At 42.2% G+C, this 13,821-nt stretch overlaps 1 protein-coding gene across 1 annotated transcript in view; it reads left to right on the forward strand.

Annotated features, from left to right (window-relative positions):
• RGS11 (regulator of G protein signaling 11) overlaps positions 1-13,821 on the forward strand; it is a 786,758-nt gene that overhangs the window by 528,152 nt on the left and 244,785 nt on the right. Inside the window, exon 10 of the mRNA XM_075565212.1 lies at positions 11,552-11,581. Within this exon, the coding sequence (XP_075421327.1) occupies positions 11,552-11,581 (30 nt within the window). The remainder of the gene's footprint in view (positions 1-11,551; positions 11,582-13,821) is intronic.

Genomic DNA, 13,821 nt, shown 5'->3' on the forward strand with positions numbered 1-13,821 from the left:
ACCAGTTCGCAAGTCCTAACACTACCAGATAGAATACTAATATACCTCTATTAAGGTTAATCCTGCTCTACACGGACAATTAAGATGTTAGCAGTTAAATAGATGTTTGATTTAAGTTGCATGTGAATAATATTAACATGCAATGACTACCTAAAATACCTATCAAACACACCCAAATACAATGTTTTGCAGCTAAGTGAATGGCAGCTTCTCAAAACATAGCAACTGGGTAATGTTGGACCATTACTGAACAGATGGTTAATACATACATATTAATTACATAATTCATTCATTAGGACTGTTAACATTTCCAAACCTTCACGTGTACAACAACATACTTGAATGTTTGGAAACAACAGGTCTTCATCATACATACAATATTCATTAGATAATCTCAAGTCAACAAAACAAGGCCAGATACAGATTTACTTAATTATAACATTTATTCATTTTTTTCCTTTTGAGACCGAGTCACAGGCCTGCTTGTTGTCTCTTGGATTTTTCATTTCCGTTTGGCTACAACTTTAAGCACAACAGAGCCAGTTTGAGTGGTCAGTGGCACTTCAGGGGCAGGGCTTGTGGCCAGTGACTGTTCATGGGCAGGGCTTGTGGCCAGTGACTGTTCACGGGCAGGGCTTGTGGCCAGTGACTGTTCACGGGCAGGGCTTGTGGCCAGTGACTGTTCACGGGCAGGACTTGTGGCCAGTGACACTTGTGAACAAGTTGGTACACAGTGCACAACTGATGCTTGCTCCGTTTCATGTTTGTTTTGTTTTTTGTGTCCAAAAACTGGTCAGTAGTAACTGCTTGTGCATTTTTCTTTTTGGTGCCTCCTTTGTAGGTGTCAGCTCCAGATTTTCTACAGATGGCAGCGGTAGGATGTTGACAGGAACATGCACAGAACTTTCAGCTACTTTACCGGTAACATCCCGACCTGGGGAATGAAGATCAGATGCATGGGGTGAAAAAGTAGCAGCATGTAAAGATCCTTCCTCTCATGGTGTAAGCTGAATTGATGTGCTGCTGTAGTCATTCTCAAGTGATTAGCTTGGGTTAGCTGAACAACTACTGCTTCTAATGTGGTGTTTATTTTTTGCATTTGTTTAGGCACTTGAATGAAGACTCTGTGGAGATGTGACAATACTGATATCGATTCTTCCTGCAGTGATATCATCCTTTCGTGCAGTGACATCAGATCTGAATGGCGACGATTTTCTGCTTCAACATTTTTTTCTTCAGACGCTACTATTGCAGCGTATGTGTTACTTGCTGGAGGAATTGCCTGTGTAACTCTTTGAATGGCAACCTCTTTATGGTCACTTGAATGCATTTCTGTGTCTTTGGCGGCATCATCATCATCATCATCATCATCATCATCATCATCATCATCATCATCATCATCTGCTAAAAATAAATGTACACATAATGAAATGCCATGTTAATCTCAGCTGTTTTACTATGTAATTATACACTGTGATAACTAACACCTAACATGTTTCCATACGTTTTATAACGTCACATTAAAATTTACCTTGACTTACGAATTCTGTTTGGACTCAGTGTGAAACAAGAATGAATGAAAAGTTGTTCAAAACTCACAACTCCTGCATGATACTTAACATCACAAACACAATACATGGTCTCTTAAAAAACTTCATTTTCACTGACAGTAAGTAATCCTATTTAAATAACATGTGCAAAATAAATAATGAACATGACAACATAACATATAGAAGTGAACATATTATATGGCCTGCAGCTCATACACTCTATTTCCAGGTGCGATGAGCTGCATGACCCAGGTGAAGACACTATTTCCATCTCAGGTGACACATGTCCTCCAGGAGCAACTATATACAACAATAACATCAGTTGTTAATTGACATGTGTAAATATTGAACATAGAGTTACTGTATGTTGAGTATTTATGGCTAACTAACAGCATCAGTTCCTGAACTGAAAATGTGTGTGGCAAAGTGAACATAAATAGTTGTAATATCAATGTACATGCCAATGTACTTAGGACTTTTGAGTTCAGTAACATACAGCAGCGGCAGCTTTTATTCGAGTAAAAGCCGCCGGCTGCATGCGTCTGGGAAGCGGGTAGCCGCGGCGCGTGGCGGCGCACTGTGACGTCACAGTAACATGCGCGCCCGGCTTCCCCGTCTTCCCCGGCTTCCGCAGGCTTCCCCGACACCCCTGGAGATCAAATTAAGGTAAGCGGGGGTGCGGGGAAGCAGAGGGGCAGAGCAGGAGCCGGGTACGGGGTCGGGAAGGGAGGAAAATTGCGCGCGAAGTGGAGGGGGGGTGCGTGGGGGAAACGCGGCGGCGCGCGGTTGTTACTGGCGGCAGCTGGGGTAGATCCCGGCTTGCCGGCGGCATTCAGTGCAATAAAAGATGTCGCTACTGTACAACATACTACTGTATGTTTATGCTGTAATGCGTTAGGATAATATTATTAATATTGGACATACACTGCATATGTTGTGTAGTCATATCACAATAATAATGTACATAACTATCATGAGATGAACTTTCACAATGCTTATCATTAAGAAGGTCATATTGGAAAAGTAATAGTTTTTGTTAGAGGATATGTGTGGAACATTAATAGAAGCTGTTGCACGCCTGAATGTGGCTGCCACTCAACAACACAACACATGCAGTGTGTCGCTCACAGATGCTACGTGTGTGATAATGTGGTGTTGATATCAGTTGAACTATAGATCTGAGTGAACGAATGTGTGACGTACGGTTTCATACCTAATGGTTTGTTGGGTGAATTAGTACCTAGAGTTAACCTTTCAAATGACTGTGATTACCTTCTGTTTTGCTAGTCAGGTTGTAAAAATGGTAGTCCCTCCCCCAAAAACAGTAATCACCCAGACCTTTCAATTACTTCAAGCAGGTGAAAATGGTGTCAACAAAGTTGACCGTAACATGACCCTGTTATTTGGCTGTGTGCTGAACCCCACCCCCTGTGTTGACGTGTATGCTGTGATGACATATTAATTGCAGCTGGTTTAACACAATGGTAGATGAGCAAAATAGTAGTCTGAAGTGTGCAAGCTATGAACACAATGACATAACATATGCTACGTGTGCCTCATTATGCTGTCTGTATATGACATGAAGAAAAAAAGGACCTTTTAATAAACCAAAACACATTTGTTAGTGCAAGTGATGTTTGTTGGCCGTTGCATGCAATATATTTGATGCATGATTTGAAGAGGCAGTAATGTCGTGTTTGTAGGAGTTAAATAAATAAAATACACATTAATATTATATATATGTATGTTCTGCACCAGTACCTAGTAATATTTTCTCATTAGCATGTCTTACACATGTGTGCTACCCTGTTGTTCCCCATCTTCGCCCACCATAAATTGCTTCCACTGCAGCAAAGGATTGTGGGAAATGACATGCAAATGAGCATGCAATGCCACGTGGTATATTATTTACTGCTTTTAGTAGGACTACAACATATATGTATATTTTGATATATATATATATAGAGACACAGACATATATACATATATAGATGTAGGTATGCTTATATTGGGAAGAAAGTATAAATAGCATTCAGAAATGTGTATAATAACTGTAAGCAACGACACGCCTAGTACAGTAACATTTCTCATCTGGTGGAAATTGTGAGGAATAAATTCCGATGTCCCTGTCACCGGGCAAAACCTCCACGACGACGGAGCAGCTCCTCCAATGGAGTTAAGATGAGACATTGTGCTGGCGGGCCACCTCCAGTGCCAGAAGCATGCAAGCGTTGGTCTTGTACACTGGCGACACACTTTATTCGAGCTTGGCTAGTCCCACGAATTCGGGTATACCCGGGTGTATTGAGGTTTGTGACTGTTTTCTGCCCGAGTACATTGAGTTATTTTCCAAGCAGGGATTGAAGCATTTTATTCCCGCTGGCTGCAATACTGCACAGTATATATATATAAACTGCATTACAATTCATGAATTTATGCCATCTGGTAGACACGCGAAGCATTGCAGCCTATTAAATCCTAATCATTATCATTTAACAGATCAGCCGCCCATCAGCCAGGCATGAACCCAGGCTGGGAAGGCAAATGCAACGGGGCTTGTCAGAGGTTAGGAGTGGCGCATTCCAGGTATCTGCCAGGTACATACCGGGTATTTGCTCGAATAAAGTGTGTCGGTGCAGTATTTTCTTTTTTAATTTAGCCCTAATATCGTCAAATCTCTTGCGACAATTATTCTTGTCCCTGACACGATTCCCACACGCATTCACACCAAATATTATTTTGTCCCACATTTCTTTTTTGCTTGATGAACTTGTCCGCACTTGAAATACATACAAAATATATGACGTTAATTCATAATAATACAACCACCAGTTTCCTACACTGCTAGCTGTTCCAAGAGATACCAAACATGCTGGTTTAGGTGTAATATGTGAAGCACATGAGCATTCACTTCTAAACCTAGACATGTAAGGAAGCTTGCATTAATATTGTATGCAGTTGTATGCAGTTAGCGCAAATTGAACGCCTGAGTTTTCTTGTCGTTGTAACGCATGATAAAAAGATGTGTTTCCACAATAATTAACATTGATAGATATTATGGACCCATATTTGCATATTAACAAAATTCACATGACCTAGGATCACATGTATTTGAAGAATGAATGGAAAGGTACACTTACCTACTAAATGGCCATACAGACTGTCATAGTGCACCAGAATCCCAGTGACAAGAGCTATATTTTCCTGGTCATTGAAGCGCGGATTACGTGGATGCTCCACACGTTTCTTCCGAGCACGTTTAGGCTCAGAGCTTGGCTGGTGCTGACTGGACTCTCCTTCCAATGGAAGAGACTCCAAAAGCTGGCAACCAGCAAGCACGCCACCACCAGACACCCCATCAGCAACTGAGCCACCAGCAGCACTCACACTCGCATCAACAGCACTTGCACTCCCAGCAACAGCACTCGCACTCCCAGCAACAGCACTCACACTCCTAGCAACATCACTCCCCTGAACAGTACGTTCACTCCGACGCGTACTCGCATGAGAAGCACTACCACTCACACCAGCATCACTCTTCCCACGCTTTGCGGGCATACCTCTAGCACTCACAAAAAACAAATTTACAGCCAATCACATGAAACACTTCCACATACAAAACAAGACAAAGATGTAAACAAAACAACAAAGGACAAAGCACTCACAATACACAACAAGTCTCTCAGTCAATATGCAAATATTAAATCGCCCAGCTCTGTGCGTCTCACTCTCTCTCACTCCCAACAACACAGAGAATGATTAACAGTACACGTTGCCTTTAAATATGGCGTGCTATCCAAAACATGCTTGCTTCGCCTGATTCAGATAGAAGTTTGATTGGCGAACCTAACAGCAGTCCGCCATGCACGCCGATACACCTGTGTGTGATCAGCAAATCATCGTGAGAGTGGGCGGAATGGTTTTCGGCTTGATTCTGAAGGGATTCGGCACTTACTGCATACGGAGAGGGAAAATCGCCAACAACATGGCTAATCGGTAAGCTAGCCGATTTCACATTTTCGGCGCTTACTGCATGAGGCCCTTAGTTACATCTGAAAGTGGGAATCTGACTTAGGAGAGACTTTAGAGGACGAAGAATGGGATCGGATCCTACAGACAGCAGCAAAAAGTTAAATATGCACCACATTAATAAAGTAGAACATATAAAGTCCTTATGCGATGGTATTACACCCCATCAAGATTAGCTAAATTTGTCAGGGGCTACTCCCCGCTCTGCCCAAAGCAGTGCGGGAGGTGGCGGCTTTGCAACACATGCTGTGGTCCTGCAAAAAAGTGGTCCCGGTTTTGTAAGTCACGTCCAATGTTGTACAGTACCGACCAACTTTATTCTTACTTGGCTAGCTCCGCGAATTTCGGAATATCCCGGTGATGTGCGGTTTAATGTTGTTTTCTCCCGGGGTGTATTGCGTTATTTCGTGCCCGTGATTTAAGCATTTTATTCCTGCTGGCTGCAATACTGCAATGCCGTGTAAAAACACATGGGGGCGTTTGCGAGCTGTTGGTTTTGAAGCCGAGAAATTCATGAATTGTAATGCAGTATATACTGTATATATACAGTATATGCTGTATAACAACAACCCCTATAACGCCTAACATACAGTACTGTACACATACAGTACTATATATGCACATCAATGATAATATAGGCCGGCGGGGGCGAGATGTGTTTGCAGCAGAGAGAGAACCGCCGCTCTCTCTGCGCAAACATCGGCACATTAAAAATTATTTAAAATACATTTTTATTCATAGTGTAGATGTGCAGGGGGTCTCCGAAGCTGAACCGCGTTGGTTTCAGGTCCGGGGACCCCCTACTTCCCGATATACAGCCCCCTTTATGAGGTGCCGGTATCCCTCTGCATTTAAAGGTCCCGATCACGTGACCGCGGCATGTAAACAAAGCAGAGGGATACCGGCACCCCTTAAAAGGGCCTGTATCTCGGGAAGCAGGGGGTAACCGGACCTAAAACCAAACTGTTTCTGCTCCGGAGACCCTCTGCACATGTACAGTATAAATAAAAGACATATATAAATAAACACTCGTTCCTTACCTTAGCGGCTATGTGCTATGGTAACGAAGCAGCATTTCTGTATTTTAATAATATTGTACAGTGAGCAGGGGGTTCCCTGAGCCAGAAATTAATGCTCAGTGGAGCCCCTGCTCCTGCACAATATTATTAAAAATACAGAAATGCTGCTTCATTACCATAGCTGATAGCCGCTAAGGCAATGAATGGGGTTAACCCACCGTGCCCGCTTTATTGTTGGTAGCGGGGGTGGGTGAAGGGGGTATTTGGCCCTTAGTGTGAGATTAGGACTTGCGGGGGGGTTTTGGGTGCACTTAACCCCTTCACGTTAAAACCTACCGCTACCCCCCAGCAAGCCCTAAACAACCACCGTTGGAGCTAATACCCCCTTCACCCACCCCCACTACCCACAATAAAAAAAACTCACACACAGCAGCCGCCCAAAAAATAAATAAATAAATCTAAATAAATAAATAAATAAATGAATATAAATAAATACATTTAAAATACATTTTTATTCATAGTGTAGATGTGCAGGGGGTCTCCGGAGCTGAACCGTGTTGGTTTCAGGTCCGGGGACCCCCTGCTCCCCGAGATACAGCCCCCTTTATGAGGTGCCGGTATCCCTCTGCATTTTAAAGTCTCGATCACGTGACCGCGGCCTGTAAACCAAGCAGAGGGATGGCACCCCCTAAAGGGGCCTGTATCTCGGGGTGCAGGGGGTCCCCAGACCTAAAACCAAAACGTTTCTGCTCCGGAGACCCTCTGCACATGTACAGTAGGAATAAAACACACATATCAATAAAGAATCGTTCTTTACCTTTGCGGCTATGTGCTATGGTAATGAAGCAGCATTTCTGTATTTTTAATAATATTGTACAGTGAGCAGGGGGTTCCCTGAGCCAGAAATTAATGCTCAGGGGAACCCCTGCTCCTGCACAATATTATTAAAAATACAGAAATGCTGCTTCATTACCATAGCTGATAGCCGCTAAGGCAATGAAGGGTTAAGGCAGAATAAACAATAAATACATTAAATATATATTTTTAATCTGTGTGTTAAACCTCCCTGCCTTGACTGTAAACTGTGTAAGACCCCCTCCCCCTATTGTGTGTGTTAAACTTCCATGCCTTGGTTGTTTAGGGCTTGCCATAAGATGAACGATCTGAGGGTTGCCATACTCAAAGGTAATCTTAAAACCCCGAAAGAGAGACGGTTGCATGAATACAAATTTATGCAACTGTTCGGGACACTTAGCAGTGGCCTAAACAGATTGAAATTTTATGAGTCATTACTGACAGTAGTGAACTCTCGTCCCATGAGCGCTAAAGGCCATGTCTGTACATACTGTGCTATATGTATACACACACAGCTGTCTCTCACACATACTAATACTCCTTGTTTTTCCATCCCTATACACCAATAGGGACCACTAAGTATCCACACACACTTTTAGTTGTTCTACAAACTCTCACATTTCCACACCCACCCTCACCATTTATATCCACTCCCACTCCACACACACCTTGTGTAAAGCACTGTATATACTGTGGGCTCTCCACTCATTTTTATTCACACTGATACACATACACACTCTTTCTTCACTTTTTATCAGTAACCTTTTGACACCACTAGCCATAAAACACATCCACACCGGGGGAAGGAACAGCACAGATAACATTCCAAGAGACACTGTTTTTAAGTATACTTTTTGCTTCATTCATTGTAACATCGCCGGAAGAAGAGATCAGTGTATCTCGAAAGCTCGCACAAATAAAATCATTTCGTTAGCCACAGAACGGTATCATCTATTTATTTTTTGATTATTGAAGCTCGGCTAACACGGTACTGATACCTCTACATGTATATATATATATATATATATACTGCATATACTGCATTACAATTCATGATTTTATGCCATCTGGTGGACACGCGAAGCATTGCAGCCTAGTAAATCCTGAACCACTATCAATTAACACATCAACCGCGCGTCAGCCGGGCATGCGCCTGGCTGGGAGTGCGGCATGCTCTGGGTGAACAGCGTGGCATTCATGTATGAATATTGTATTTTTTGTTAAAAAGAAAAAAAGTTGGTGTACATCACAACGGTTTGTGGCATAATGTATGTATAAGAAACACCATTAAAATTGAAGTTGACAAAAAATATATATATATTAAAATTAGTGAGTAATTCTTCTTGGCTTTCAAAGAATTCTGAAAAATCATGTATTAATAAGGAAATGCGAAAGACGGCAGAACATCCCATCTGTTGCCTCCTCATAACCCACAATGCTTCCCAACTCTCCTCCTGTCTTTCTTGACTCTTTTTCTGCTTTCTGGGAAGAGAATGTATCACTGCTGATCTCCTCTTTTCCCTCTACCACTTGCCCTCTTGATCCCATTCCCTCCCATCTCCTAAAACCTCTTGCTCCTTCTATAATCCCTAAGCTCACACCGATCTTTATCTCTTCCCTCTACTCTGGTACCTTTCCTTCATCCTTCAAGCATGCAACCGTTATACCATTACTCAAAAACAGCAAGCTTGACCCTACCTGTCCTTCTAACTATCGACCTGTCTCCCTCCTGCCTTTTGCCTCCAAACTCCTTGAACGTCTTGTATTCTCTCGATTGCTACACTTTCTCAACACCTATTCTGTACTAGACCCTCTACAATCTGGCTTCCGCACTGCTCACTCTACTGAAACAGCCCTCACTAAAATAACTGACGACCTCCACGCTGCCAAAGACAGAGGTCATTACACTCTGCTCATATTACTCGACCTCTCTGCAGCATTCGACACCGTAGACCACCCTCTTCTCCTTCACATTCTCCATACTCTTGGTATTCGGAACAAAGCTTTATCCTGGATCTCCTCTTACCTCTCCCATCGTACCTTCAGTGTCTCTTTTGCTAACACCTCCTCCTCCTCTATTGATCTCTCTGTGGGGGTACCCCAGGGCTCTGTCCTGGGACCCCTTCTCTTTTCTCTCTACACACTCTCTCTAGGTGACCTAATCACATCTTTTGGGTTTAAATATCACCTCTATGCTGACGACACACAAATTTACCTTTCAACCCCTGACCTTACACCTGCTATACAGACCAAAGTTTCTGAATGCCTCTCTGGAATATCATCCTGGATGGCCATCCGCCGACTGAAACTTAACATGGCAAAAATAGAGCTCCTTATACTACCTCCCAAACCTGGCCCTACTACATCCTTCCACATTGCTATTGGAAATACGATCATTCACCCAGTAGCCCAAGCACGCTGCCTAGGGGTCACACTTGATTCCTCTCTCTCATTCTCCTCTCATATTCAAAACGTTTCTAAAACGTTTCTAAAACTTGTCGCTTTTTCCTCCGCAATATCACAAAGATACGCCCTTTCCTCTGTTACTCAACTGCTAAAACTCTGACTCAGGCCCTCATTCTCTCAAGTCTCGATTACTGCAACCTCCTGCTGTCCGGCCTTCCTACCTCTCACCTGTCTCCCCTACAATCTATCCTAAACACTGCTGCCAGAATCACTCTACTCTTTCCTAAATCTGTCTCAGCGTCTCCCCTGCTGAAATCCCTCTCCTGGCTTCCGATTAAATCGCGTATCTCACACTCAATTCTACTGCTCACTTTTAAAGCTTTACATTCTTCTGCCCCTCATTACATCTCAGCCCTAATTTCTCGCTATGCACCATCACGACTCTTGCGTTCTTCTCAAGGAAGTCTTCTTACTACCCCCTTTGTATCTAAAGCTCTCTCCCGCCTTAAACCTTTCTCACTTTCTGCCCCACACCTCTGGAATGCCCTTCCCCTCAATACCCGACTAGCCCCCTCGCTATCCACCTTTAAGACCCACCTTAAGACACATCTGCTTAAAGAAGCATATGAGTAGCACTGGATAATCATGGACACATGACACAAAGCTTGGCCCCCTGCAGACGCACTTACTAGTATTCCCTCCTACTGTCTCTGTACGTTCTCCCTACCTACCAATTAGATTGTAAGCTCCTCGGAGCAGGGACTCCTTCCTTAATGTTACTTTTACAGTATGTCTGAAGCACTTATTCCCATGATCTGTTATTTATATTTGTTATTTATATGACATGTATTACTACTGTGAAGCGCTATGTACATTTTATGGCGCTATACAAATAAAGACATACATACATACATACAAACAGGCATACCCCGCATTAACGTACGCAATGGGACCGGGGCATGTATGTAAAGTGAAAATGTACTTAAAGTGAAGCACTACCTTTTCCCCACTTATCGATGCATTTACAGTACTGCAATCGTCATATACGTGCATAACTGATGTAAATAAGACATGTGTAACAAGCTCTATAGTCTCCCCGCTTGCGGACAGCTTCGGTACAGGGTATTGCTGTTCAGGACGTGCTGACAGGCGCATGCGTGAGCTGCCATTTGCCTATTGAGCGATGTGTACTTACTCGCGAGTGAGTGTCCTTAAAGCGGGGTATGCCTGTACATAGATTTAATTATATTAACTTCTTTTATTTACTAGAAACAACATGGTACAATAAACTGCTGCTTTGACTTGATCTTCTTTTGGTATATGGGCTAAATAGTTGCACAATAGATTGTGTTAGTAATTTAAGTCCAATAATAGTTTAGTAACAAATTACTGTACAATGAGTAAACATTGCAAATATTTAAAGAATATGTGATATTTCTTTCTGGACAAATAGAACATTTAAAGAAAACGATTTCTAGACTAAAAGGGTTCAGCCACTTTGCAATTTTTTGTAGGTACAGATGTAGTCCGACTTACTGTCCACATTGCTGAGAAAAGCTGCGGCATCCCCCAGCAGAAGGGATTAACACCACAGGAAGTCTGATAGCTTTAGCTGAGTAATGATGATTCTTTTGTATTATGTAGAAACTTTAAAGGAACTATGATATTTACGAGTTTTATATTTGTTTGTAGGGGAAGAGCATTGATTATTACAGAAGGGAGGTAAGTAATTGAAAATTGTAATACTTGTAATGTACTTTTCAAAGCATAGTGGGCCTTATTTTCTGAACACTACTATGCCATGAGACCAATTATGGTGCCAAAAGATATCATATGTCCCATTCACTTCCTGTACCTGGAGGTGTCTTATAGTATAGCACCGCTTAGTAAATATGGTCCAAAATCTGTATTGTTAATTCAACGCATTATTTATTTCAATGTATGGTATCCCCATGTTATTTCTGAATATTTAGGTTTATAACAGCATGGGTCAAGTGCCAGCTTTACTAAACAGTTGTAATCATATTAATAATAATAATATTAATAATAAAAGCATGTTCTTGTATAGCGCTGCTAGCTTTTATGTAGCACTTTACAGGGACATTTTGCAGGCACAGGTCCCTGCCCCGTGGAGCTTACAATCTATATTTTTTGGTTCCTGAGGCACAGGCAAAGTGACAAAGAGATAAAGTGACTTGCCCAATATCACAAGGAGCCGACACCGAGAATTGAACCAGGTTCCCCTGCTTCAAATTCAGTGCCAGTCAGTGTCGTTACTCACTGAGCCGCTCCTTCTCCCTATCCAGGAAATTATTGCACTAATTAAACTTCTGTGTTGGCCCATTTGTTTTTTTATTGTTATTCTCTTCCCTACTAAAATGACAAACCGATTGTCTGACAATGGATTGAAACTCTTTCATTGACCATATCCTGTGCTACAGCACTAGCTGTTGGCAGCCGGTAACCTCATCTGGAAACAATCCAAGATCTACTGATACAGCGGCCGTTATTCGAAAACTTCACGCGTCATGTACATCGGAATCCCGATTTGAAACCGCGGGATGAATTCAAGCCTCCCCGCACTTAGATGCGAGCGCGGCGAGTGAAGAAAAATGAATTTTAGTGTTCTGGCTTTTAAAAAATGAAATTGACACAGTAGCACAGTACTGTACACATTACAATTCATCCATTTTATTGCAAATGAAGAAACAGAATCCATGAAATTCAAACAAAACGTCCGCGATAAGCGCGGGCGATTGGGCGCGTTCATGCTGCGTGGGGAACAGCAGAGAACTCAAAATCGGCGCCGTGATGTGTTCGAATAACGGCCGCTGCATCAGTAGCTAAAACTCATGGTGGTCTATGTACCAAGTCAAAGAGATAGGCGGCCCTGTATACTCCTTCTTAAATGTGTATATTAGAAAGTTATTGCTGGTGCTCTCTGTTGAGTTATTCTGCTGGGCATTTAAATCCATGCGAATAAAGCTGAGAAAGGCACAACTGATTTAATTTATAAGAATTTATTGAAACCAAAAGGTGATCCAATGCATACATAAGTATATGATGGTAGTGGCAATAACAAAGTGCAAAGATAGACTTTAAATATATCAATCACTTACCTAAGAAATCCTGGTTCCACTACCCTCCTTTTGCTATCACAGATTGTAAGCGCGCCAATAGACATCAGCTGTTGTGTGGTATGATTATATCACTCTGCTGAAGCAATACAAATGCAGTTTCATGGAAATGTCCCATGTAGACATATAAAAATATGTGATGTTTGCTGCACACTAAAACAAGAATACAAAATTAGTGATACTTATACCGGTGCTCCTTAATCCCAGGGAAGACCTGTGTTGCATCCAATGAATCCAAAGTTATGAATTGACAAGGGCACACAGATTTCTTAATCATAAAGTATTTATTGTGCCTTAGAGTACACAACATTTTGGCAACTTGTGGTACAGTAAGTGGTAAGTGGTTGGACACAGAGGAACCTAATTAAAAAGATTAGTAACAAAGCAGCTGCACATGGATGTTTGGATTTTGAGACTATTTAATATTTGTTTGCCTGTTCACTTACCAATTCCACTTCACTTGAGAAAGGCCAGCAGGCCAAAATGTTGTGTAAGGTAGATAGGGGTAGAAGGTAGAGCACTGCCAAAAAGGAGCAAAGGGCTGGAGCAAAAATAACTATTTATTAGGCATATAAACCAAAAAGACAGACACACAGATTAAAACTCTGACGCGTTTCCCGCCGTGGAGGCGCTTTATCAAAAGACTCTTCCGGCGGGAAACGCGTCAGAGTTTTAATCTGTGTGTCTGTCTTTTTGGCTTATATGCCTAATAAATAGTTATTTTTGCCCCAGCTCTTTGCTCCATTTTGGCAGTGATCTACCTTCTACCACTATCTACCTTGTACTACTCATAGGTATAGTAGCATGCTTATCCGGTACATGCAG

The sequence above is a fragment of the Ascaphus truei genome, chromosome 11 (genome assembly GCF_040206685.1).
Source record: "Ascaphus truei isolate aAscTru1 chromosome 11, aAscTru1.hap1, whole genome shotgun sequence".
NCBI classification, from domain to species: domain Eukaryota; kingdom Metazoa; phylum Chordata; class Amphibia; order Anura; family Ascaphidae; genus Ascaphus; species Ascaphus truei.